At 43.3% G+C, this 27664-nt stretch overlaps 2 protein-coding genes across 2 annotated transcripts in view; both read right to left on the bottom strand.

Annotated features, from left to right (window-relative positions):
• The window catches only part of GCFC2 (GC-rich sequence DNA-binding factor 2), a 988578-nt gene that overhangs the window by 157759 nt on the left and 803155 nt on the right, over positions 1–27664 (bottom strand). The gene's annotated exons all lie outside the window — the stretch shown is intronic.
• The window catches only part of LOC135176618 (patched domain-containing protein 4-like), a 28921-nt gene continuing 1847 nt past the window's right edge, over positions 591–27664 (bottom strand). The window contains exon 2 of the mRNA XM_064145739.1: positions 591–1165. Within this exon, the coding sequence (XP_064001809.1) occupies positions 665–1165 (501 nt within the window). The 3' untranslated portion in view covers positions 591–664. The remainder of the gene's footprint in view (positions 1166–27664) is intronic.

Genomic DNA, 27664 nt, shown 5'->3' with positions numbered 1-27664 from the left:
GGTTTGTTCTTCATCTGCACCTTCCCCTGCCTGGCTGCGACACAAAAGAAATCTCTGCAGCTGATCTGGGACTTCACAAAACGAGGGATTATGTGCTACAGATACTGACAGGCCCCTTTGCTTACAGCCTGGCAAACACCACAACAGTAATCTCCTTTCTGAGATAAAGTCCATCAATCTTATTCTTACACCAACCTATTCCCCTCTGCCCCTTACACAGAGCTGGAAGCGAAGCCCTCCTTGAAAAGAATGCTAAAATCTTTCCTTCCTCAGCACCCTCCTACTTTAACTTACGCTTTCAGCTGGCCTCCCATCAAAGTCAGGTCAACACATATCCATTTTCTGTGCTGAGCTGACTGGTTTTCAATAACAATTACTCCTTCATTCTGTAACAGAAATAAATAAAACTGCCTCTTTCATATTGGATGAGCTTCCAGCAACGTCACTTGCTCTTTATTGTTGCTACTGCTTTGGTTTGTTTCCTTTTTTCCTTCTTCTCCTTCCTCCCCCCCCCCCCCCCCCCCCCCCCCCCACCTCTTTTGGCAAGGCACAGATCAATTTAACAAGATGAAAATGACTTAGACTTTCACTCAAGGTAAAATCTGCACTTTATAACCCAGGATGTAATTTACAATCCTGTCATTAAGCTCTGTTAATCCTATTATTATGAAGATAAATAATTACCCATAGCGAAGAAAGGGATTCCCAACAGAGTAGAATTATATTTTCCATCAGTAATGAAAAATATCCCTGCCGCAGTGACACTGGAAATACAGATAGTGAGCACTCCCAACAGTCCCAGGAAAGGTTTGCTACGCAGGCAGTCCTTCATGGAGCTTGAGAGGGTAGCAGTCAGGAGGATCAGCATCAGGCTCACCAAAATCTTGCCCCTGGCCAAGAGACTTGTCTGGTGAAAGTCCTTCCAAAGACTAAAGGATGCTAGTGAGTAGAGCTGCAGATCTTGGTGATCCAACTGCATCTTGTGCATCAGTTTACAGAATTCACTTTCCCATTTCTCCCCAATGAGGTCCTGGGTGACAGAGCCATATGTTTGGAGGTAGTAAGTGATTTGGATGGCTCGGGCTGATTTGACTCTCTGGTCCTTGCTGTTTGGTACTTCCATGACCCCTCCAAGCTGGTGGCCAATAAAACTGCTTCTTCCATCCTGGGAGAGAAAGTAAAAGAGATGAGCCTTTGGTTATCCTGCAAAAGATGTGGTACAGTGATACTGCTTTTGACTACCTTCCTTTCACAGACATGCCACAAGCTCCCTTCAAAGGCCACTGCAGTCAACAAAAGTCATGACATTCACTTCAGTGGACTCGGAGACTTGTCCCTGTTCCCTGCCACAACTGTTTCTTACTCATTATAGACTCATTTGCAATTCTCTGCTGCAGTTGAAGGCCTGCTCAGGTATTCATTTCAGTCCCAGATGTTCAGACACTGAAATATGCATGCAAGCTCCTCGTCCTGAAGAAGACAATCACATTTTAACTCTGATAGACAACAACAAATCTCCAATTACTAGTGTATGAGTGTTTGAGATGCAGATTAATTTCTAAGATCTTTGTGATTTCCTGACACTTTGGAAAGCCTTTTAGAAAGTTGGAAATGTACAGGAAATGAGACTGGAAATGTATAGAAAATGAGACCTGATTCCTCAGTACATAGGTAAAAAAAATAGGCAGATTCATAAAGTTTATTAGCAACTGTGACTCTAGTAAAACATAATTAAAATCAGTGGGGTTTTAGACTTAAGATTTCATGGATTTATATCAGTGACACAGAGAAAAGAATCTGCCTTACACCTTGATTAAATCATTTACATTTTAAGAACACAAACCTTAGTCTGGTCTCACTTATTTCAGTATATGCTAGGATATAAAAAACTCTGTGGAAGAGCCTTGCTTTTGACTCTGCTTATTCTAGTACTCTGCAATTACTATTGTCTGCCCCCTTCAGGACATGGGTAGCATGTGTGGATCGAGCAGACCAAACCCAGTTGCAAACTGAGGAAGAAGGCTTAGTCGATTGGATAAAACTGTCCTAGCAGAACACATCTTTTCAATGCAAACCCAACCAAACAAACAAAATTAATCCAGGCATTAAATGCCTATTGCACACCAAATAACATTTTGCTTATTCCCCCACCCTGTAAATTGAAGTATAACTTTCAGGCTTTCTTCCTTCTTGTATTTAGTAAACCCACAAAATTCTCAAGCCATTTAATGTATAAAAACATCTTGCAATAGCAAGTCCACATGAGATAATGCTCTTTGCTTAGATGCGCTGTGGGAATGAGCTGGCTGACAGCTTGAATTTGGGAGATGCTCTGACCTACACACACACATAGAAGCAGTCATCTGCAAAAGGACAGAAAACACTTGGGGAAAACACTTTTAACATCTATTACATCCAACATTAGCCATTTCTAGAAACACCTGTGCTGCATGAAGGTCGTTATCTGAAATTGCCAGACCTGCTTGTTGTAAGCATTCCCCATCCCAAGGAAAAATCAAGGAAGCAAGGTACCAGGTTTAATGAAACCTAGATGGATTCTAGCATGTCTGCTCATAGAGGAAATAAATACCAAAAACTGAAAGACAGCACTGAGAACGTTTTATATACTCACCTTGTCTCTGGTATGTAAAGGAGGTAATCCTCCCACTGAGAGTTTTCTACCTATGCCTGTGCTGATGGCAGGAGTTCACACTGCTTTCGGCATTTGCCTGCCACAGCCCAAGGAACATGACAAAGTGCTTTTCTGAAGTTCATTTTTTCCCTACTCCCAGTTGTTATTTCCCATTGAAATAACAGCTTCTGGCGAGGTATCCTGGCACAAACTGACATGAAAGGTGATTTGCAGTCTAATGCCAGCTTCTCAAATCACCTGAAGCCTCATTGCAAATGTCATATAAGCAGAGACAGCTTGCACAGAGGGGCAGCTGGTGCTGTCTGGACTCCAAAAAGTCCTAGTCTCTGGCATTTCATCTTAGATTCTTTATTAGATTTGAGGGGTTTTGTTTGGTGTTGTTTGTTTGGAGTTTTGCTGTTGTTGTTTTGGTTGGGCTGCTTTTTGTTTTTGATGTGTTTTGTTTTTTTTTAAGGAGAGGTCACACTTAACATTCACATACTTAAAGAAGGTACCTTTTGAGACTAGTAGTTAAGGTATGAGCAATGCAATCCCTGTTCACATCAGGTGCAGCTTCGCAGTTAGAAATCCCCTTTGGCATTGCTTTGAAATTTTAGGGAGAAATGTCATATTTCCTCAGTATAGATGCAGTGTTGACATTCAAACAGTGACTTCCAGCCACTGCAAGATACTTTAGCAGCACAGCTCCCAACTCAGACAATAGACTGTAATTCAGGTTTCATTGATTCACTATGCGGCACACACTGCAAGGTTACGGGAAACTTTGTGCCATGACCATCTGCCTTCCCCTGCGAAAGGTGCACTGAACAAGGGCCACATTTCAAAGGAGGCAACAGAGCAGGCACAAATACATCATGCTCTGCCATATCTCCCATGAAACAGAAGATAACAGCTGTTTGTTACACTGATGTACAATAGGGCACTTGGCTCATATGTCAGCAAAATGGAGAGCAAGCTTTCAGATGGAACCGAGGAAATCACAGATGCTGAATTGCTTTGAGGTCATTTTGCCTGTCCCTTTCCTTCCAAAGGCAGATTGCTTCCTATCTAAGCTAGGGCTTTGCCTTTGCTGTGTTTATGGGGTGGAGACACAAAGCTGTCACCACAGCATTTGGGGAAATGGGGCCTCTTTCTAATACAGCACAAGCCCTACGAGGAGAGGCTGAGGGAGCTGGGATTGGTTAGCCTGGAGAAGAGGAGGCTCAGGGCAGACCTCATTGCTGTCTACAACTACCTGAGGGGTGGTTGTGGCCAGGAGGAGGTTGCTCTCTTCTCTCAGGTGGCCAGCACCAGAACAAGAAGACACAGCCTCAGGCTGCACCAGGGGAGATTTAGGCTGGAGGTGAGGAGAAAGTTCTTCCCTGAGAGAGTCATTGGACACTGGAATGGGCTGCCCGGGGAGGTGGTGGAGTCGCCGTCCCTGGAGCTGTTCAAGGCAGGACTGGACGTGGCACTTGGTGCCATGGTCTGGCCTTGAGCTCTGTGGTAAAGGGTTGGACTTGATGATCTGTGAGGTCTCTTCCAACCCTGATAATACTGTGTGATACTGTGATATGTTGCCTTTGCCAAATGCTTTAAAATAAATACAGGTCCTGTTGTGCTAGACAGGGCTGTCACAGCAGTGGCTACAACCACAGCAAGGAATACAGTAGAAAGATAGGGAAAAATATTGCATTTCATCCCATTTTACTGATGGAGATTGAAGTGTGGAAATATGAAGACCCAGTGCTACCAACATGACTTTCACTATCTCCCAGAGGTCGCCAGGCCAAGAAACTAAGTCTTGGTGTCTCGTGAACACTTCAAGGGAGTTAATTATCATCCCAAATTCTCTGCTGTCCTCCAGGACCACCTTGGTAAAAGGTGCTGATGTGAATGGGTAAGATTCTGAGCTGAGCCTGAGGTTTGGGAAATGAAAGGAGGCTACAATGACTTGTATAAATGAGGCCTGAAGACCAGGCTAGTTTTTAACAAGAGTCCTCATTCTGCCTAGTTCTTCAGTGAAAAAAAAAAAAGCACTTTCTGCCATCCATTAGCACATCCTTCCTGGCATATGCCTACATGATGCTGGTTTGAATTTCGTAACAGTAGTTTCATGTTTCAGACAACACACTTACACTTTTCACATGCATGTGTTATTATTCTCAAATCTTCTACATGGAAGAGTGTAGCAAACTCAAAAAAATTGATTAGTCCTTATTGGTTGTATACCATTTTACACCCCTGCCAGGGATCTCCAGAGAATCTAGGAATACAGGATGATAATTGTCTTTAGCAAGGTCACTAGTATGGTTTGGCCACGAATTTCAGATTTCTGGGCAGAGTCTCTATGGGTCTTTTTCTTTTTAATATATTTTTTTTCCTCCTACAACAAAAACTCCAAAGTGTTTGTTTTCCCAGAGGATAAAAAGGGACATTGTCCATTCTGATGGCAGCCAATTCCTTCCAAATCTGAGCATCTTTTGAAATGGCAGGAAATACAGACCACTTGCCAGGGCATGTGCTGCTTGCAAACAGGGGACAAGCAAAACTCTTTATTTTGATGAACACAACTTTATTCCATTTTTCTAGATGTCCCAAACCCAGCTGGCACATTTAGATTCTGAAAGGGATGAGGACAAAAACTAAGGACTTCCAGAGGACTGAGATGTAACAGATATCACAGTATCACAGTATCATCAGGGTTGGAAGAGACCTCACAGATCATCAAGTCCAACCCTTTACCACAGAGCTCAAGGCCAGACCATGGCACCAAGTGCCACGTCCAGTCCTGCCTTGAACAGCTCCAGGGACGGCGACTCCACCACCTCCCCGGGCAGCCCATTCCAGTGTCCAATGACTCTCTCAGGGAGGAACTTTCTCCTCACCTCCAGCCTAAATTTCCTCTGGCGCAGCCTGAGGCTGTGTCCTCTTGTTCTAGGCAGCATCATACTCCATTCCCACAGTGTGATGGACTTTGACACCTGCATTTGTGTAGACCTGGCCTTGCATGTGGTTAAAAATACCTAAACTCATTAGTGGTGGATGGATGAAGAATATATGCCAACCTTACTTTAGGCTACAAATATCCTAGTAATGTAAACCCTTAATATCCTAAATGTGTAAATGGCATGGGGATGCTCCAGATTTGAGTGCAGGGCCATTTATTTAAACAAAACCATGTGCTTCTACTGAGCTAAATAACTTTTGCTGGTGCTAGCACAGATATAAATCCTCTTTGCATAGAGCCCAGAGGGACACTAGCAATACACCCTTGCTGTTAAATTACTGTGCTAATTTGAAGCTAGCTAGAATGTTTTGGTGAGAAGGACTAGATTACAGGCTGTGAAAGGAAAACAAAGGTGATGTCTACTTCACTCATAGGCTTGCTGAGATGTATAAGAACAAGAATCAAAACATAGATAAGGCACTTCTCCTGGTGGGGAGCTCCGAGCTGCAGCTCTCTAACCTCACCCTCCATCTCTCTGACTAATCCACTTTGCTTCCTAACCCCCTGGCTGAGCCTCCATTCTTCCTCGGGACTGGAGTAAGGTTGAGAGGGGTAGGGGGAAGGTGAAGAGGCAGCTGGGAGCCCCTCCTGGGGACTCAGATTTCTGGGAGGGCTGTTGTGTTTCTGTATTACCTTTTACCTTGTATATTTCTGTCTATAACTGCATATACTGTAAATATCTGCTTGAATATTGTGCTAGCTGTAAATATAAGCTTCATTCAGTTTCCAGAGCTGGCTGAGTCTAGTCTGGGTGACTTCCAAAGTGTGGGGGGGCAGGGAACACCCAAACCATCACAATTATCTGGGATCCTTTTTATTTCTTTAATAATTTTAGTGTAGTTGCTGCAGCCCCAACTCCCATCCTGATGGTTCCATGTGGTCACTGCCCACTGTCACATCACCTTGGTAAGATGTCTTCTCCTCTGTTTTGAACGGCATCAACCTCCACCAACTTCCCTCTCATAGAAAAATGGGTGGTTTAAGATATTTTGAGACAGCATGGCTTCCCAGTGCTCTGCTCAGCAGAAGTTAGGGCTGGCAAGTGGTTTAAAAGTAATTTCAGATCCCTGGCATTGAGAGAGGAGACCTTGTACCCTAGTGCCAGATCACTCTCATTCAAGTACACTCACAGGACCTTTGCCAGCAATTTTATCTCTGTTTTTAGTTTTATTTAGCTACTATCTCTTATCAACTGGAGTGATGGATAATTATCAAGGTACATTACAGAAAATTCAGGATGAAGCATGAAATCCTGATTAAACTCTATTTTATCTGAAAACCTTTACTCAGCAGAAGGCAAGCAGGGATGTCTGTTGAAATAATGTCGTATGATAGATAACCTAATGAGATCAATGCAATTGTTTCTGCCTGTGATAAAGACATAGAATCACAGAATCAACCAGGTTGGAAGAGACCTCCAAGATCATCCAGCCCAACCTAGCACCCAGCCCTGTCCAATCAACCAGATCATGGCACTAAGTGCCTCATGCAGTCTTTTCTTGAACACCTCCAGTGATGGAGACTCCATCACCTCCCTGGGCAACTCATTCCTTCTATGATCAAATGTTGGTCATAGAAAGTGCTACATTTAAAGCCATAAATCTTAGGACACAATCAGTTCCTTAGTTCACATAAAATGTTTAAAGTAGGGAAAAAAAAAAATTAAATCCCTTTTCCTTTAAGGCTTAAGAATTTGGGTCACTCCTGTCTCCAGACAGCCTCACTGTAAAATTTTGGAGGAAGTTTTTTTCTTCCAGACCAAACTAATATCTCTGTGCCTGTTCCTAGTAGAGTTTTTCATCTACCATATACCAGTCAATCCCTATTACACAGCCACCAATTACCAATGGTTCCTGAAGCATCCCTTTCAAACTGTCACATATAATGCCAATTTATGTCAGTGTAGCAGTTTTACTGCCATCAGGGCGGTGTAGGTGCTCTTGCACACCCATCAGACTGCTTGCTGTACTTGTCCCTCTGAAGCTATTTTATGCAGTTCAGCAATGGAAAGAGAGAGTCCAAGGCAAGTCAGCTCTGAGGGCAACACACTCAGGGTAAAACTGCACCTTGGCTGCTGGGAACAGGGGGACACATTTTGGCCATGTGGTCTGCTCACTCAGCAAAAATTAAATCTATGAAAGTAGACATGAGGGAATATCCAGAAAATAATCCTCCAGGTTTCTGCTGCAATAAAGAGCAATTTCCAGCTACCTGACAATGACAAGGTTCAGCTCACCAGCTAGTCAAGCAGATTTGTTTTATAGCAACAGGGAAGAGCCAGACACTTTGAAAGGGTGATCTGCCCTATCCTAAGGTACAGTTCCAAACCAGACATGCCCATTGCAGCTGCCCATCTCTACCCATTTACAGAAAAGGCATGAGACTACTTAAGATTTGATTCTAGCTTTTATCAGGCAAAAAAAACTTAGGAGACAGTAACTCACATTCAGTGACAGATGGAAACACAAAACTAGCTGACCTCTCTTGTCATTACTGGCCCCTTCTCAGGCATGCAGGTTAGCAAATACACAGACCTTGAGCCCCCTTCCAGGGAATTCTGGATTGCCAGTATAATTTTTAAGTGCAGGAGATGTGCACCCAAAGTATCCAAAAGGCAACAGAACCATCTGGCACCTTCCTATGATAAGTCTGGACTTGTGCTAGAGCCTAGACCATTACTGTTTTGAGTTTCTGGTTTTTGATCAGTTAATTTGAGAAAAGACAAGAACAGCAGAAAAGCATTCCAAGACACTCTAGGATTAATAATGAAGAATAACAGAGGTCTTCCTAACACAGATGTATTCTTGCTAAGTAAATCAAATTACAGAGGAATCCACAAGGGTGCAATAGAAAAGCATAATTGCTGTTGGAGAGCTCCTCTCGGTAGAGCAACTTCTGATGCTGGATGTGCTGTGTTTCTGAGTGATTCTCCCCACTTGTTCCATTAGTATCCCCCTGTTAGACTTTCAGCTGTTGAGGTAAAGGCCAGAGGGAAAGCAGAAAAGGCTGACCCTCCACCTACTGCTTCTCCTGCATGTCCCTCAAGAATGAGAACACAACATAAGCCGTCCTCCTTCCAGACCAGCTTCATTCCACACCAAACCTTTGCTCCTAGACTGCATTTCACTTCTACACTCTTATCGAATCTTTGTTCTATTATTAAGCTTTTCATCATTAAACTGACTCCTTCACTCTCAGGGTTATCCTGTTCAGTCCATCTCAGATTCCATTCCAGTTCTTCTGGGAAAAGGATTAATATATTTCATAGTTTCCTGCTACCCGAGTTCTGGCCCTGGTTGTTCTAAACTGCATTCATGCATCCAAGGACAAAGTGGTGTCCTTGAAGCTGCTAAGTAATGGCCACATTGGCTGTGGTTACACAACTACACTATGTGAGGAGGGGTACTGTTAGAAGATAGGGATTTACAGACAGCACAAGGAAGATTGCAAGAAGTAATTCTGGGGCACAGCTGGCCTATCTGTTTTTTTCTTCTCTCTTCTTGACCAGGAGCAGGATCACAGGCACAGCAGCAAAATCATTTTGGCACTGGTTGACAGTTCAGGCAGCAGCAGGTGAATTTGAGGGTGTGCCTCAGCCCTGCGACGTGGACCCAAGCCTGAAGGGTGCAGATGGCTTTTGGTGCCCAGTGGCCTAGGGACTGGTGAGAAGGCAGGGGAAGAATCTCTGCAGTGCATGGCTCAGCAAAATTTGCTGATGGCAACATCAGTTCATTTTCCACAGGAGACTCATGTCAGCTGTACCTCTCAAGTCATAGGGAAGCCTGGGTGTGTAAAACTACCAGGTCAGATTTGAAACATTGCTGCCCTCTTGTTTCCAGCAGGCCTAGAACCACAGCTGCCTCCCCACCATATATTGTCCTTTGAGTCTGTGCTCTGTCCTGTCCAGAATTAAAAGCACTTGAGGCAGAAAGAATGGGCTCAGCACTCTGCTTTTCACAGCCTGGCACTGACGGTGCGAAACAGAACAACAGAACAAAGGGACACAGCCTCAAGTTGTGCCGAGGGAGGTATAGCCTTGATATGAGGATGAGAGAGAGTGGATGATCTTGGAGGTCTCTTCTAACCTGCTTGATTCTGTGATGAGGCTGTCTCTCACAAGGCCAAGTGCAGGGTTCTGCACTTTGGCCACAACAACCCCAAGCAGCGCTATAGGCTGGGGACTGAGTGGCTGAGAGCAGCCAGGAAGAAAGGGACCTGGGGGTACTGGTAGATAGTAGGCTGAAGATGAGGCAGCAGTGTGCCCAGGTGGCCAAGAGAGCCAATGGCATCCTGGCCAGGAGCAGTGTGGCCAGCAGGACAAGGGAGGTTATTCTTCCCCTGTACTCAGCACTGGTCAGACCTCACCTTGAGTCCTGTGTCCAGTTCTGGGCTCCTGAATTCAAGAGAGATGTTGAGGTGCTGGAAGGTGCCCAGAGAAGGGCAACAAAGCTGGTGAGGGGCCTGGAACACAAACCCTATGAGGAGAGGCTGAGGGAGCTGGGGGTGTTTAGCCTGGAGAAGAGGAGGCTCAGGGGTGATCTTATTACTGTCTACAACTACCTGAAGGGGCATTATAGCCAGGTGGGGGTTGGCCTCTTCTCCCAGGTAACCAGCAATAGAACAAGGGGACACAGTCTCAAGTTGTGCCAGGGGAGGTATAGGCTGGATATTAGGAAGAAGTTCTTGCCAGAGAGAGTGATTGGCATTGGAATGGGCTGCCCAGGGAGGTGGTGGAGGCACCGTCCCTGGGGGTCTTCAAGAAAAGACTGGATGAGGCATTTAGTGCCATGGTCTAGTTGGCTGGCTAGGGCTGGGTGCTAGGTTGGACTGGATGATCTTGGGTCTCTTCCAACCTGCTTGATTCTATGATTCTATGATTTCTCATATCTGACAAACTCTGGGAATCTACAGCATGAAGGCTTTAAAGCAATGAATACTTCGTATTAATTCTGATTTCATCTGCAGCTCAAACTCAGTGCAAAAAGGAAGTTACAGAGCATAAATGGACAAAAAATGTTTTTTTTTTTTTCAGTGGAGATCAGTGGTCCATCCAGCCAAATTTTCAGTCTCTGTGCCTTCTAAAGCATGACATACCAAGACAGCATCTTCCACGACATGGCTGGAAGACACTTTTGGGAGTCACATCTTTATTATGATTTTTTCAGCCTCTTCAATAAACCAGAAAGTGAAACGAGCTACTGGGAAGGGAGGGAAAGAATGCAACTGTTCATTTTCTTTTAAAACAAAGAAATCTTTCTCACAGATGCAGGGATTTAGATGAAATTTGCAACAAGACGTAAGTAAGATTAATAAATTAAAGCCACTCTGTGCCTCAGTGAAATCCAAGAGACTTTTGTTAGTTCAATAAGGTCACAGCTTTCTTCAAATGGGAGGAAACAGGACAATATTCCACCAGTATGCGTTCTGTCTCTTGTGAACGTCAGACTGAAGAACCTGACCCATGATATCAAATAAAAAAGACAGCAGAAAACACTAAAAATCAAGAAAATATCAAAATAAAAATCAAGGCAACTTCCTTTCTTGTCTTCTTTCCATAGCCATAAAAGCATTTGCCCAACTTCACCACACACTTCATATGCTTAAGCTGAAGGGTTTTGGGAGAACAAGCATGAGATCCATTAATTGGCCCTAAAACATCCTGAAAAGGGGTCACAAGCTTTCAAAGACAGCTTTGTAAGCTCTCTTGCTTTCTGTGCCTCCTACTGTGTACCGCTTCTAATTGTTTCTGTTACACTGCTTTAAGGCCAATATACACACAAATTAGGAAGGAAACTGCTAGGAAGCAAAAGGAATTGGATCTGCCTGGTTTTATTACTTCACCTGAAACAGAATCCTAGAATCAAGCAGGTTGGAAGAGACCTCCAAGCTCATGCAGTCCAACCTAGCACCCAGCCCTGTCCAATCAACCAGACCATGGCACTAAATGCTAAAAAATAAACAGTAGAGAATAAAAAGTGAGGAGTAGAGCAGACCCACAGGAATCATTTAAACTCTTGCAATCTGGAGTTTCAGTAAGAACACAGAAAAGGGTGCTTTTTTTCTTTTTTAATTATGTTTTATGTTGGCAAACATCTCTTTAATTTTCTCTTGTCTCTGCTCTTCCTGGTTTCTCCAGGGACCAGCAGCCAAAGCACTGAAACGCTGCGATAATGTTTTATCAAAGGCAAGAGGAAAAGAAATAACTGAGAATCAGAGAGTGCTAAGCCTGATGGGGAAAGATTTTGTGGCTAGCATGGTTTTGAGGATAACTTTCAGCTAAGCAGTTTGGAGGCTTAACTACGGCAAGCATTTGAATGCAAGCTGCTGCTATGCTCTTACCTATCAGAAACTCCACTCTCATGGCACTCCATAGTGACAAGGCACCGCACACATCAGATACAGTTAAGGATGCTTAACACTTTCAGATGAAAACTCCTCCGTTTTAGGAGGTAATTAATCAGGTTTCCCTCTTTTACTCTCAAATTTGGCATTTTGAAGCAATTTCTCTACTCTGAAGAATCCCTCACTTCCCTCCAGCAGACACTGCTTTTTAATGAGTTTGGCCATTCGTTAGCTGGAGAGAGCCAAAAAAATGTCTAGTTTCAGATGGTTTTCCTTTAGTTTTTTTCTATAACATTGGAACAGAATCTGGAAAGGGGAAGTGGGAATGAGGCATTTAACTAGGCCTGTATTTGTGCAGGAAAATATAACTGAAGCTGGGTTTCTGGATCTGAGTATCAGAGAGCTGGCTCCCACTCAAAGTACTTTTGAATTCACAGTATCACAGTATCACCAAGGTTGGAAGAGACCTCACAGATCATCAAGTCCAACCCTTTACCACAGAGCTCAAGGCTAGACCATGGCACCAAGTGCCACGTCCAATCCTGCCTTGAACAGCTCCAGGGACGGCGACTCCACCACCTCCCCGGGCAGCCCATTCCAGTGTCCAATGACTCTCTCAGGGAAGAACTTTCTCCTCACCTCCAGCCTAAATCTCCCCTGGCACAGCCTGAGGCTGTGTTCTCTCGTTCTGGTGCTGGCCACCTGAGAGAAGAGAGCAACCTCCTCCTGGCCACAACCACCCCTCAGGTAGTTGTAGACAGCAATAAGGTCACCCCTGAGCCTCCTCTTCTCCAGGCTAACCAATCCCAGCTCCCTCAGCCTCTCCTCATAGGGCTGTGCTCAAGGCCCCTCACCAGCCTCGTCGCCCTTCTCTGGACACGCTCAAGCATCTCAGTGTCCTTCCTAAACTGGGGGGCCCAGAACTGAACACAGGACTCAAGGTGTGGTCTAATCAGGGCAGAGTACAGGGGCAGAATGACCTCCCTGCTCCTGCTGACCACACCATTCCTGATGCAGGCCAGGATGCCACTGGCTCTCTTGGCCACCTGGGCACACTGCTGGCTCATGTTCAGGTGGGTATTGATCAGCACCCCCAGATCCCTTTCTGTTTGGCTGCTCTCCAGCCACTCTGGCCCCAGCATGTTTAAAGAGACTATCCATGCCCAAAACAGGAGTATCAGCAGGTAGGGTTTATATTAGTAAAGTCTGTCTCAAGATCACCTTGTAACACGTGCCATTCATGATAAAATCTCATATTCTTAGTAGCCCACAGAGATGAAGCTGCTGTCATGTGAGAGCCTCTAAAAAGCTTCAATTTTTTTTCCTGTCAAGAAAATACAGTTCATGGCATGATCTCAACTTTGGGCTTCTCATTGCCCCCCATCACTAAGAAAGCACTCCCACTGGAAGTCTGCTGACATAAGAGCATGTACTTTGTGACAGAGGGTGCCTCATGCAGTCTCAGACAGCACAAGGCACGTTTGTAGTGATAAAACAAGTATTAAATACCAGCATGACACAAGCTGAAAATTTTGCATTGGCCTGAAACTCTCACTAGAAATTGCAGTAGTTGACTCTGATCAAGCTCCACATGATGGGAGCAATTCATCTTGGTTAAGCCCTTGTTTTTTGGAGGCCTGGGAGGTTGAACCCATAATCACAAGTCATCAGTGAGGTTCTGGCATGGTCCAAGATTCTGCTGCGCAAGGTGCAGTACGAATGCACAGCTGCAGAAGGTGCCTGTGCTCCAAAGATCTTCCCATCCGATGTTGGATTTTCTTTAGTTGCTACATTTCACAGTATGAACTGTGATGATGCCAAAGAAGTCCCTTCCTTCTCTTGCCTGAGCCTGTCCTATCTTCCTGCCAAGCTTGGGAGCAGCAGGCTGTGCGGCATGTGGTAAAATGGATTGGAGAAATAAACCAGGTTTATGCAAACTCAATGGGAAAGAAAAAAAAATAAACATAAGAAAAGCAAAATTAAACCTGTCCTTGCTGCCAGCTGGCAGAAGGTTTCTTTAATTCCTGTGCTCAGACCCCATAGTTTGGTGGTAGTGTCAAGTATGCAACACCTGAACAGCTTCATCCTCAAGGTGGCTGTATTTCACGGATGAGTATTCGTCCTTTCGGGTGAATACGCAGTAGCTATTAACTTCAAGCAGGGCTTTTGATCTGGATGTGCTTCTTCAGCCAGAACAAGACTCAAAACATGAAAAGGCAGAATTTAGGTGCTGAGCTGCCCAAACAAACCTGCCGGGTTAGAAATACCAGGACTCCCAAGCTGCCGGCTCAATGACAAGAGCAAAGCAGGGCAACTCCAGACTGCAATTTTGACCTTAAATAGGCTGAATCTTATTCTTTGTGTTTTCAACCCTCCTAAAGCCTACAATGGCCTAAACTCTAATTTAAATACTTTCATTAAATGCTTAAAGTGAGGCTACATGTGTTCTTAGATTTATATGCTAAATGTAGTGCTATTGTTAAGAATGAGTTCAGAATAACAAGATGAATATTTGCCTACTGTGTATAAGCACTTCCTCCAAAATGTAGTATAATCATTGTAAATAATAGTAATAGCAGCAACAAAACCTACCTTTTCAACTTCTCTGACACACTTCCCTGCAAGACATTAAAACTTTCTTTTTCAGAAAGGCCAAGTGCAGGGTTCTGCACTTTGGACACAAGAACCCCAAGCAGCACTACAGGTTGGGGATAGAGTGGCTGGAGAGCAGCCAGGAAGAAAGGAACCTGGGGATACTGGTAGATAGTAGCTGAAGATGCAGCAGCAGTGTGCCCAGGTGGCCAAGAGAGCCAATGGCATCCTGGCCTGCATCAGGAACAGTGTGGCCAGTAGGATGAGGGAGGTTATTCTTCCCCTGTACTCAGCTCTGGTCAAGCCACACCTTGAGTGCTGTGTCCAGTTCTGGGCCCCTCAATTCAAGAGAGATGTTGAGGTGCTGGAATGTGTCCAGAGAAGGGCAACAAAGCTGGTGTGAGTCTGGAACACAGCCCTGTGAGGAGAGGCTGAGGGAGCTGGGGGTGTTTAGGCTGGAGAAGAGAAGGCTCAGGGGGGACCTCATTGCTGTCTACAACTACCTGAAGGGAGGTTGTAGCCAGGTGGGGGGTGGCCTCTTCTCCCAGGCAACCAGCAATAGAACAAGGGGACACAGTCTCAAGTTGTGCCAGGGGAAGTCTAGGCTGGATGTTAGGAGGAAGTTGTTGTCAGAGAGAGTGATTGGCATTGGAATGGGCTGCCCAGGGAGGTGGTGGAGTCACCATCCCTGGAGGTGTTCAAGAAAAGCCTGGATGAGGCACTTGGTGCCATGGTCTAGTTGACTGGACAAGGCTGGGTGCTAGGTTGGACTGGATGATCTTGGAGGTCACTTCCAACCTGCTTGATTCTATGATTCTATGAAATAGACATTTTACAGCTACTCTAATGTAATACAAGTTTGGGATTTGTGAGCTTTATTGTTTTGTTTGGTATTTAAAGGCTTTTCAAAGTCCCCTGGAGTGCAAAGTGACTTTTCAATTTCTATTAGTAGAATCTATTTGAAAGGTTTTGGTTCTGGCAGAACAGGAAGGAGCAGACTTTTAATTTTAAAGCAAAGGCACTTCTCTGGATTTCAAACAAATAAATATTTGGGGGGAAAATTTGATAAATTAAGTCAAAGAGTAATCAGATGGTAAAGCACTTCTAGATGATAGAATCTCAGCATTTGTCTTCTGAGTACTCTGCAAAATCACAGTCTCCCAGCTGCAATAAACTGCCAATATCTGACAATCTATTTTGCAGGAGGATGGCATTTAATTCTGGTTCCTTCAGTGGAAGTTAATTCCTTATTCAGATTAATGTATTTTAGTTCTTCTGCAGCTGTCTAATAATAAATTCCAAAAAGAATCTTTCAAAACTCTGTTGGAGATGTGATGTGAGACAAAGCTGCAATGGATCTGAGAAGAAGTTTTGACTTTACCTATGAAATCCTGGGAAGCTTTTTTCTTGTGTTGGTGTGAATGTAGATAATTCCCTAGGTAAATGAGAAATACTTCATCTGACACAAATCTCTCCTATATAGATCTTCAGATTTACCATATTCCAATGCCTATTGAAACTTTGTGGCCTTATTTTTTGTGCATGTGTGTGGTTTGAAATAAATGTGTGATGTGGTTCAGCTCACCTAACTTTAATCATCTGAAAGGTAAATGCATAATATGACCACTCTTTCCCTGGTTCACGATGTCTCTGAAAGGTGAGTTCATTCCCTCCTAATGTAGTTGATTAAAAGTGAACTGCATTCCTTCTGGAGGTTCCTTTCTCTCCTCTGACTGTGCATTGGAGCCACTTTAGATGCTGAACATTAAGGGCTCAAATGGAAAGAAATGCATCCTATCTTTGGGATAAGTATTCCCATCCACAAACAGTTACATAGTGGAACCTCAGTGGCAAGGCAGAGTCACATCCTGACCCTGCAGACCAAACCAGTTTTACTACAAGGTCATCTGCTGCTATAGCAAATGATCCAACATTGTGAATGCTTGTCAAGAAAAGAAGGAAAAATAGCCTGGCTCCACAATCCATTTCACAAATATTACCAGTCTCTAGGTAGAGACTTGGTCTGCAATCACACTCAAATTGGACAAAAATATAGTAGGAATGACCTAGCTGAATATCACAGTATCACAGTATCACCAAGGTTGGAAGAGACCTCACAGATCATCAAGTCCCACCCTTTACCACAGAGCTCAAGGCTAGACCATGGCACCAATATTTTGCAATTAATCTGCTCAACTGCGTTTTAAGAATCTCTGCTATGAGAACTTCTGTGTGGCACAACCAGAATATAATTAATGAATGACAACATTCAACAAAATGGAGCCAATCTGTGGCATTAGAGACATAAGGATGCTCAAATGTGAGGTGCTGGTGGACAAAATAAGATGATGCACAACACAGCAAAACAACTTCAGGTATGGCCCATCCAAAATCCACAGTCAGCACAAAACTCCAGAAGAAGACCAGTTTCATTCTTTGTCCTGCCTACCTTGATCTGCAAGAAGGCAAAGGATGAAGGACAACATTGCAATGTCCATGCTCACAAAACAGTCTCAGAGTCAGAAGTAAAACTAAGTGCCCTTTCTACAGGGGTGGTAAAATCCCATCTTTAACACACACTTTGACCTTGATCATATCATTTAAGCACTGCAACTTCAAGCTGACATTTGCAAAACTCAGCTAGCAGGGGTATGTTTCAAGATTCTTGATTGCCCTTTGGGGGCCATAATGCAACCAGAACTCTTCAGAAAATAGTTTCATTTTCTCTTCAGGTTTCTAACTGCTCTGATTCTGTCTGTGTAAATCCTCTGACTCAGCTACTGCTGACATTTCCTCCTTGTTTAATATTATTTGTGAATTTCATTCCTGTGCAATGCAATTACACTTCTTGATAATTAATAGAGATGTTAGATGAGACCAGACCTAACACAAATTCTCCAGATACCCTGCAAGATACCTTCCATAAACTTGCTACATTACCATTTATCATGATACTTCATTTACAGTCTTTCAACCAGTTTCCAACCACATGACTGATTTCCCATCCAAGTCAATCTGAATTAATTTTTCTACTAGGTTTTTCTCATCATCCTGCACAGGCCAGGGATTGGGGTAGACTGACCTGATAAGCCTTTTATGTCTTTGAACTCTTGATGCTACATGGAAGCAGCATGAGATTGCTCATGAAACTCCAACAGCTCTCTGAATTTCTTTAGCAGTACCACAGCACTTTATGATGTGAAGATCAATGTAAGGTAGAGGCAGATCTGAGCTGCAGCAGAGTATGAATCCTTGAACACGTGGCCCTGCACCAAAATCACCACCCCATGTCCCAAACTATTCTTTCACATAACAGCATCTGAAATGTCCTTTCTGTCCATTGTATCCTCAGTGAAGAGGCTACAGGAAAGACATAGTTCAAATGATTTAAGAGTGTATTTCAGTTTCTTTGAGTTTTGTTGTGGGCTATTCTCCATCCTGGTTACCTTTTATATAGCTGTTCTAAAGGAAATGGGGGGGGGGGGGGGGGGGGGGGGAGAAAGTCCTATTCTGCCTCATTTTCTCTACTTCAAACAGTAGAGTTTTCCACAAGAGAAGTATCAGAATTACACTTTGTGCTAGTTTGAAGCAAGCTGGAATGTTTTGGTAACAGAACTAGATAACAGGCAGTGAAATGAAAACAATTGATGTCAACTTCTCTCACAGTCTCGCTGAGAGCTCTGGGAAGAAGAAGTAAACTTTCTCCATTTTGTCTTTCTCTTCTGCCTTTGCCTTCAGACCTGGTCACATCTCACTAACCTTGCTCCTACTAACCTTGCTCCCTAACCTCTTGGCTGCACCTCTCTTCTTCCTGAGAACTGGGGTAAGGTTGAGAGGGCAGGGGGAGGTGTTGGGGTGGTTTGAGAGCCCCTCCTGGGGACTCAGGTTTCTGGGAGGGGAGTTGTGCTTTTGTGTTGTTTATCCTTTGTATATTTCTGTATATAATTGTATATAACTGTATATATTGTAAATAGCTGCTTGTAAATTCTGCTAGCTGTAAATAAATTGCTTCATCTATATTCCCAGGGTCCGTCTGAGTTAGCTGGGGCAAATTCAAAAGTGTGGGGGGGCGGGTAAGAGCCCAAACCATCACACACTTCAAGGAACTTTGTTCCTATCTGTAAGTAGCAGTAATGACAAATGGCCTGGTTTAATTTTCCTTCTGAGATGAATATTCTGTTGACAAAACCACTGAACTTACGCAATTGCGTTATTTGGCATTTCTGTAACACAAATTTCTCTTCAAGGATATTCTCCTCCTCCTCCTCCCATCTCCAAAATATTATAGTAGCGGCAAGAAGATGGTAAAAGTTGTAAGGGCATAAGCTTTATTCTTTTAGGAGAAAAAAAACACCTCCCTTTTCTTTAAAATAACTTTTTTTTTCTCTTAAAACCAAAAGATTAACTATTTCACAAGAAAAGAGAAGCTCCTAAGCTTGTCAAGATTGTGAATATTATTTTGGGGTATGCACCTAAAGCCCAGTATTTGTGGTAATCTTGAAGTCTGGGAAGAAAAAAGACTGGAGAGACATTTGTAAATATTACAAAATACTGATGTTCCTTTGCTGGTGCTCCAGCTTTCTATGCATTTTACAGAGACAAATCTGTTGTGCATCAACTGCATGACCAGGGGGTTTATTTATGGTCAGATGTAGAATCACTTCTGGACAGGAAAATTCAAGTTACTTAACAAAGAAACGGGATGGGTAGAGCATTTGTTACTGCCCCATCTCAAAGACAAGCAGGCTTGCCATCTGAATCCAAAAGCCTGTGTGGTGCAATGCCTTTTGGAGGATGTTTTGCACTTCTCTGTAAATAAAACACAGGAGTCAAGTGGTCAGGCCACACCTTGAGTGCTGTGTCCAGTTCTGGGCTCCTCAATTCAAGAGAGAATTGAGGTGCTGGAAGGTGTCCAGAGAAGGGCGACAAAGCTGGTGAGAGACCTGGAACACAAACCCTGTGAGAAGAGGATGAGGGAGTTGGGGGTGTGCAGCCTGGAGAAGAGGAGGCTCAGGGGTGACCTCATTGCTGTCTACAACTACCTGAAGGGAGGCCGTAGCCAGGTAGGGGTTGTTCTCTTCTGCCAGGCAATCAGCAAGAAAACAAGGGGACACAGCCTCAAGTTGTGCCAAGGGAAGTCTAGGCTGGATGTTGTTAGGAAGAAGTTGTTGGCAGAGAGAGTGATTGGCATTGGAATGGGCTGCCCAGGGAGGTGGTGGAGTCACCGTCCCTGGAGGTGTTCAAGAAAAGCCTGGCTGAGGCACTTAGTGCCATGGTCTGGTTGATTGGCTAGGGCTGGGTGCTAGGTTGGCCTGGATGATCTCGGAGGGCTCTTTCAACCTGGTTGATTCTATGATTCTATGAAGTGTGGATTTTAAGGAGGAAAAATGCACATGAATATTCCTACGTTGCAGCTGCTCAAAGCTGCATTCGTTGAAGTATTTTGTTAACAAATCAAATTCTGCTCTAAGAAACCATCCTGGGAAAGGGTTAGGAAAAGGGGTGATATATATTTAAGTCAAAAATGCCATCAAATGGGAGATTGTGTTGCATAATGAAGTACTCCTAACAGCACCTTTCTTCTTAATAAACTGCAAATTGTTTTACAAACTAAACGTGTTTGGAAAATTGGAAGGGAGAATCACTTGGGCCACCTATATAGTGTCTTGGTTTCCGTTGACAAAGGGCATTAAAGGGAGTCAGAGCATCCTCTTGAGGAATATATTCATGTCTATGAGAATTAGGCTGTGTTCTTGGCCACACAAGGATCCTTCCAGGCAGGGCTAATGGGCCCACCTCACTTCATCGTGATTTTCAAAGCAGAGTGACTTCTCCTTCCTCATAGTTGGAACCCAGGAAAAAAATTCCTTGTAAAGCAACATTTTTTTTTCCTCCTTTGTTTTCTAATATCAAGAGCAAAATATTTTGGAAAGAATTCTGAAAGTACACTTTAAAAGAATCACTTCAACACACACAGAAAGCATTTCATTAAGGACATGTCAATATGAAATTACTGAAACCTGCCCTTTCCTTTTCTTCCTTCATGCCAAAAGTAAGGGCAATCTGTAAAACTAGTTTCACAGATGCTTTTGATTTCAAAAGTACAGTGACACCTGATAGAAGAAGACTCAGCTGAAATGTTAGGGGTCAGCCCAACCTGCAGCACAGGTTGATGTGTGATTTAGCACAGGTAATGTGTGATTTAGTATAAGTAATGTGCGGTTTAGCACAGAAGCAGCAAAACAGTCTGTAGCTACTTCTGAATCGTAGCACCCTTTACAAAGCCACTGACACGTGGGAAAATGCACCATGTATGTGGTAAGAATAGCACCTCCCCATCAGACTGACAACACTTGTGTAACACTGGGGGAAACAATCATGCAAGGCGTGAAAAAAGCAAGACCTTGCCTTACACAAGTGCAACTTTTCTGTCTTAGATACCTAAAGTGGGCACAAGGTTTAGGTGCCCCCTGAAACTGTCCTGTAGGTGATGTTTATATTCCCTGTTATTGTGAGAGGATACATGCTAAATGTTTGGGCTTCCTTGTGGAGGTTTCCAGTGGCACCTCCCAGGTCTTTCACCAGCTGCACAGGGAAATTAATTGTGGCAGACTGGGCCATTAGGAGCTTGGTCTTTAATCTCAATTTATGTACTCTTGCTAGCTGAACAGCATTACACTTAAAGTCTCTGCAACCTGTGTTGCCTTCAAAGGAATTAGACAGGTAGGCAGGACTGCCCTTTGTCCTCTTAGATGCTCTCAGAGGAGCCAAACAGGCTTGAGGTCTTATGCAATTAGTATTTTTAAAGATTAATTATTCTGGAGAGTACTGAAACATTTGTCATCCTATCTGTTCAGGAAACATTATACACCTGTGGTGCAAACTGACTTTTCCCATCATATTTATAGGTCATTATCAGACCAAAACCTTTCTGAAATATTAGCCAGGTGACATGCTGGTCTCAATACCCATGATCTCCCGAGGACTTCCTTCACTGTGGTACGAGTATGCCTAACAGAAATGGACCCGAGGAGGGCACGTTTGGTGCTGAACCACAAAGCCTGTGAGAAAAGCTGATCTGGCTGAGTCAGGGCTGTGGGAGGGCTGTCCGTTGTCTTGCAGAGCTGCTGCAGGATGTGCAGAACTGGCACTGTGCAGGAGTTACCCACTAACATATGAGCAGGGTTAAGAGAACAAAAAGCTTAAGCAGAATTTTTGTATCATACCAGAGCTGCTGACTAACAAATTATTCCCAGTTTGCCCTTGAGTTGGTTCCACAGTAATTCTTTCTAACTAGAAATCCTCCCACTGCCAGCAAATCACTCTTTCTAGTGCTATCAAAGATCTCCAAACATTTCACCCAAAGGCCCTGCTCCCAAATGGCCTAACTGGTGTAAAAGTAAAGCTGATTCACACCAGTGAATCCAGGGCAGTGGCATGTGCCACGGCATGTGATCATCCCTGCAATGCTCAGGAGCTCAGTCACTGCTCTCTGCATTTGTAGGATGCTTTGCAGTCCCGCTACCAAGATCTTCCTTTACTATCTGTTCCCAACAGGAGCCTCTTGCACCTTGGTACAGAACTAATATAGTAGACAACAGAGGTATGAAAGACTGTAGCTTGCCCTGCCTGCTGGTATCCTCCACTCTCTTTTCTAGCACACACAGCACCTGCTTTCCTACGTCATCAAGGACTTCGCTTCATCTGTATTTCAAGCTGCCTTTTAGCTCAAGTCCCAGCCACGCACAACACGTCTCGCTGTTTGCACTAGGAGTGTGCAATGGATGTGGGATATGCCTAAATTAAAAGCTTTCTGGAGAAATGTGAGATTGTGACTTTTAACAACCCAGTTCACTCCAACTGGAAAACTAGTCAGCAGATTTCTTCACCATGATTTCTGTCATAACAACCATGCAGAGCTCTGCATAATGGTCTTTTATGTCTTAAGGTCTGAAAAGCTTTAACAGAGATGTTGTTCTTAAATTGTTATTTTCAAGATGTCTAGCAAAATCCTATCAATGACATTGTTTATCATTGAAGAAAGACGTGCATGCACATATACATATACATAAAGGACATTAAATAACTTAATTTTTTTAAACTTATGTATTAACCCAATTTTCTTCTTATAAATTGCCTCCTACTTCTACCACAGAACATACACTCCATCAGCTGATGTTAGTTTCAGCATCTCTGCTCTCACTTGTAAAAGCATCATATTTATTAAGGCTCATCAGTTGTATTCTCTCACCTTGCTAGCATGGTGATATCTGAATTTAACTCTTGTAACAGATAGTAAGAATACCCATCTGTTGTAGATCTAGAGGGAGAAATTCAGGGCACTCCAACAGCTCGCACAGGCAGTACAGTAAGGAGCTCCAAATGCATTTTGGAAAGGCACAGGGGTGGCTGAGATTAGATGTTATGTCAGCATAGAAACACTGTCAAGCATTAACTGAATATTTCATAAAGTAACTACTTCTGTCTATCCACAAAGAAGCTATTGTAGGACAATGGGAAGTGCTACTGGACTCTTTGCCTTTGGCAAGTGGTTGACATCCACCCCAGATGCACAACAACGAGTAGTCATTACTAAACAAAGAGGGCTTGCAATTGCATCTTCATTTTCCCTCTCCCCAAACAACTTCTGAATGGTTTATTACTATTCACATCATGGCAAGGTCTCCAGAAGGCCTGGCATTGCATAAAAAGGCCATATGTCCAAGCAAGTGCTGACAAAACTAAAAAGTGGAATAGCTGGGAGGGAAAGGCATCAAACAGCTGACCAAGGTCTTCTGAAAGGTCAATGGAGAATATTTTCTTTGCAGTCTTCCATATGGCCACTGTTCATCCATCCAGGAAGGAATGAGACCCACACTCAAGGAACCTCTGGTCTACAGCCCTGGTGGAGTGAAGCAATTTACCTCAGAGACTAATAAGGAAAGTTAAGTTCATAGGTGAAGAATGACAGTGTAAAAAGAGCATCATAAACTCCGTTCTTGTTTTGACAGGTTTCTTCTATCTTTTTACTGTTTATGTTGGGATAGGTTGTTCTGGTACAGGTTAGCCTGATTTTGTATCCCTGATGCCATCACAGTTCATAGTCTGACCTTCCTTTTAAGCAAAAGGGTTGTCCTAACATTTGGTCCATGAGAGCTAAGAGAGACCCTTCCTAATGTAGCAAGCAAAGGGAGGAGTGGAGAATTTTGCTGGAAATGCATGGGAACACTTCATTTCTTGCTCAGGCAGAGCAGGCAGGCTGTCTCAACGTGTCCTTAAGAGCTACAGGGACATCTCTCAGCAAGGGCACAGCGAAGCTGCCAGAGTCCAACTCTGTCAGCTTGCATAGGCAAGGAGGGTGAGGAACCCTTCCTATTTCTACTGAACAGTACGAAAACAAAAGGGTTGCCCTGCCTTTTTTACTCCAAATAAGTTTCCTAACCTGTGAGCAGAAGAGGCTACTTGCCTTTGAATTTTTTCCGCTTTCTTTCAAGCTATTGAGCAGCTATCCTGAGCTCAGTCTGTTCAGTCTTGTCTTGATTTTGCTGTGACTTAGCAGCTTTTGCTAGCCGCAGAGCATTTCACATGAACCTGAGCTACAGGTTTGGATCGGGATGGGTGATATCAAGCAAGTGCAGAGCCACATTGTCTGCAAGGAAGCATATTTTCCATGGAGTCAGAGTAATATTATATTTGAACCAACTTTACTGAAGGAATCAGTTTGTGGACATTATCAATATGCAGATGTCTACTTTGATGTAGGTGGGATGTTCCACCCCTCTGTCCTATGGATGCAGCCCTTGCCTCAGAATCATCTAATGAAGGATTCATCTCAGAGCAGTGGGAAAGACTACACAAATTAAAAGAGAGCAAAATTCAATTACATTTACAAGCTGTTCATGTGAGAAAAAAAGAGAATTTGGCCAGTAGCAAATCTGCAATTGCAGGTTTCAAGATGCTAAGTGAATGCAAGTAACTTTTTTACTTAAGCAATAAAGGATTCAATATCCAGCTGATGTGTTTATCACAAATGTGGTAATAGAGATGTCTGGTTTATTGGCTGCTGTTTAGCCTAGTGTTCATAAATGGTTGATAATTAATTGAAGCCAGTATTACAAAAATCAATCTGCTTATGAAAGCTCATTTCAAACAGAAGCTGTCATATTCATTCTGATATCAGGAGACAAATTCTAGGTTATTCTCTGTTCTCACATAAGCTAGCAAATAAATGTGAAAAGAAAGAGTAAAGGTGAAATAGCTGAAAAAAATACTTTCATGATTCTTTGCTTTTTTTTGTTCTCCAAGTAAAGGACTGTGTCATAAATGGCTTTCACTCTTTGTGATTTTTTTTTCCTAATAATGACAGCAAATTTCAAATTTGATGGGGTTATTGGCAAATCACTGCCAAAACCCACTCTACTTCTCATATCTCATAACACATAAGAAGTAATCCTCATGTATACCAATGAATCAGATGTGTCTCAGACCATACTGTGGTCCTAGGGGCAGGGGTACAACTTATTCAAGATAGACAATGTTATTCTCAGGGGAGAGTAGATATAGCAACAAGGAATGAACCCTTTCCCATGTTATCTCCAACTCATACTCTGACACTGTCCTGAAAATCTTAATTGACAGAAATGATGCTGAAATTTGTTGAAACTTGTGCTTTAAGAGTTTGATGACTGAAGGTCAGTGCCAGTCTACATGCTTTGGGCACAATCCCAAGCATAAGAACTTTGGGGTTGTAATTTTTTTTGTCCTAGTCTGGGGAAAGCATAAACAATCTTGCTCCAGGATACATCTCAAAAGTCTCCATCAAAACTTCAGACTTCTCACACCCAGCTTTGTTTTTTTTCTCTGCCACAGTCTATCTGCATGACCTTGGGCAAGTCACTTTCTGGCTGGACTGCAGACTGCAGCGTAGCATCACAATAACCATGAACAGGCTAGACAGAGCAATGGGAGCAGGCATTTTCCTACAGCCTAGTTCACTTGGACTAAACTAGCCTACAATAACCTTTGTGTTGATAGATTTAAACCTCAGCTCAGGCATTTGATACCCCACTTCAGGCTGCACTGTGGATGTAACTGCCATCTCTCTTTCCTCCTCTGCTGAGTGGAGAGACCAAGACTTCCCAGCTTACAGAAGGGCAGTAAGGATGAACTTATTAGCGGCTTTAAGCTCTTCCAACACCACAGTAAGTAATGATTAAATGATTATTACCCTTCACAGACATCTTGGGAAAAGACAAGCAGTTTCACTAGATTTTGCACCCCAGTAACAGCTCCCTTCAAACTGGAGCAGTTTACTGGAACCTGCTCTTATGGCTCCCGCAAAGCTCCGATGAATGACCTGGCAAGAGCTCACCCACAGCCAGTCTTCAGCCAGTCTCACCTGAAAGAATCAAACTAATATGTCCACCAGCAAGAGATGAGAAGAAGGTTAAAGTGAGAGCTTCTTACAAGGCTTGAGGGAAAGAAAAAAAACCACCTCTTTTTTTGTTTGTTTGTAACTCATAGATGAAGCAGGAGAAGAGCTGGAACAGCTCAGCTTTGTCAACATTGTAGTTCACAAACCAGTCAAGATTGACACTTGATTTATATTCCCTGCAGATTAAACATATCTGGGACACCTTCGTGGTTTGTAAACCCAATGTATTGTTCTTACAAGAATTTTATTCACCCTGACACCATTATTAAAAGAATAGACAGAGCAAAATCTACCACTATTAGCCAAGCAATGTGGTTTTGAGACAGAAATGTAACCTAGAAGATCCTGTTGTGTCCTTATGGTGCAGGAAAGTTTAGCTGAGAAAGCTCCCAAGAACATGGACCAGTGTGGTGAACACTGGTCTGTACTGAATAAGGCAGGCAGATTTAGTCCTCTTGTTTGCATGCCCATGAGATCCAGTCACAATCACTGCTCCACATCACAGCTCAAGTAAATCAAACAAGCAAACAAAAAACTCTCATAGCTACAGCCGCAGGGGTTGTTTTCCTTTGCACAATCACTTTCCAGAGACTGATCTACCCCAGTGGGTGCAGCATCTAAGACATTTCCAGCTAAACATATCTAGATACGTCAAAACAAACAGCACAGGCCTGGGTTTCTACAGTCTTTCCTCAGAGCTGCAGAGAGGGAGTTTACTAAGTAGTCTGGGAGTCTGGATTAAACCAACATGGCTTGATGGAGAGCAAAAGCCACAGCTTCCTAACCCTTGATACATGGGACAGTGATGACAAAGACCATCTAGGGGATAATCTACCCAAGGCATTAATTTATTCCCAGCAGTTGGAGCCAATGAGAATAGAGGAGGTGTCTCCAGGAACACACCACAGCTGAAAGCCAGTCGAGGTTCAGGACTCACAACAGAGTCCTTAACACACCAGAGGAGGAATAACTGTGGCAAAGTGTGATTCTCTTTCTCACTAATACCAGGAACACATAAATGGGTTGCAGCCATCATTCATTCTATAAAATTTCTACTCTAGACCAAATTATTTTCCTCTTTTATATTAAAAAAAAAGGAGGTGTAGACAATCTCCTGATAAAAAAACCCACATTGCAAGTGACCCCATTCTGGTTTTGCCAAACCTAGTTAAGGTTTTTCTACACAAGAAAATTAATCTAGATGGAGACAGCAGAATGACTATGATGGTTTATAATGATGTTATCACAGATTATCAGTGTTCTCCACTGAATTATATTACTCTTAACTTAAAAACAAGCAAAGTAAAAAGGAAGCACCTTAATTCCACAATAGTACACAGCAAACTACACAGCAGACTTCAAAGTAAAATTTGTTCCAGGATATGTAATCCAGAATAACTCATTTTGTGAGCACTCCTTACACTCAGGACTTTCTAGCAGCAGCAAGGACACTTTTCCACATCCACACACTCCACTCTGCCTCAACTCTGCACAAAGCAAGTACTTAACATTTAGAGCAGTGGGACCAAATCTTGACTGTCCCACCTGGCTCTTTCACTGAAGCTAAAAGACCAACAAAGTCAAGGTACATCTCTGCTTCAGTTTTTGGGACTGAGACGGGCTTTACTTTATTTTTTGCTGGTAAATGACCAGT

Source organism: Pogoniulus pusillus, chromosome 7 (assembly GCF_015220805.1).
Source record: "Pogoniulus pusillus isolate bPogPus1 chromosome 7, bPogPus1.pri, whole genome shotgun sequence".
Classification (NCBI taxonomy): Eukaryota; Metazoa; Chordata; class Aves; order Piciformes; family Lybiidae; genus Pogoniulus; species Pogoniulus pusillus.
The sequence above is the reverse complement of the archived record's forward strand: the minus strand, read 5'-3'. Positions and strand labels throughout refer to the sequence as shown.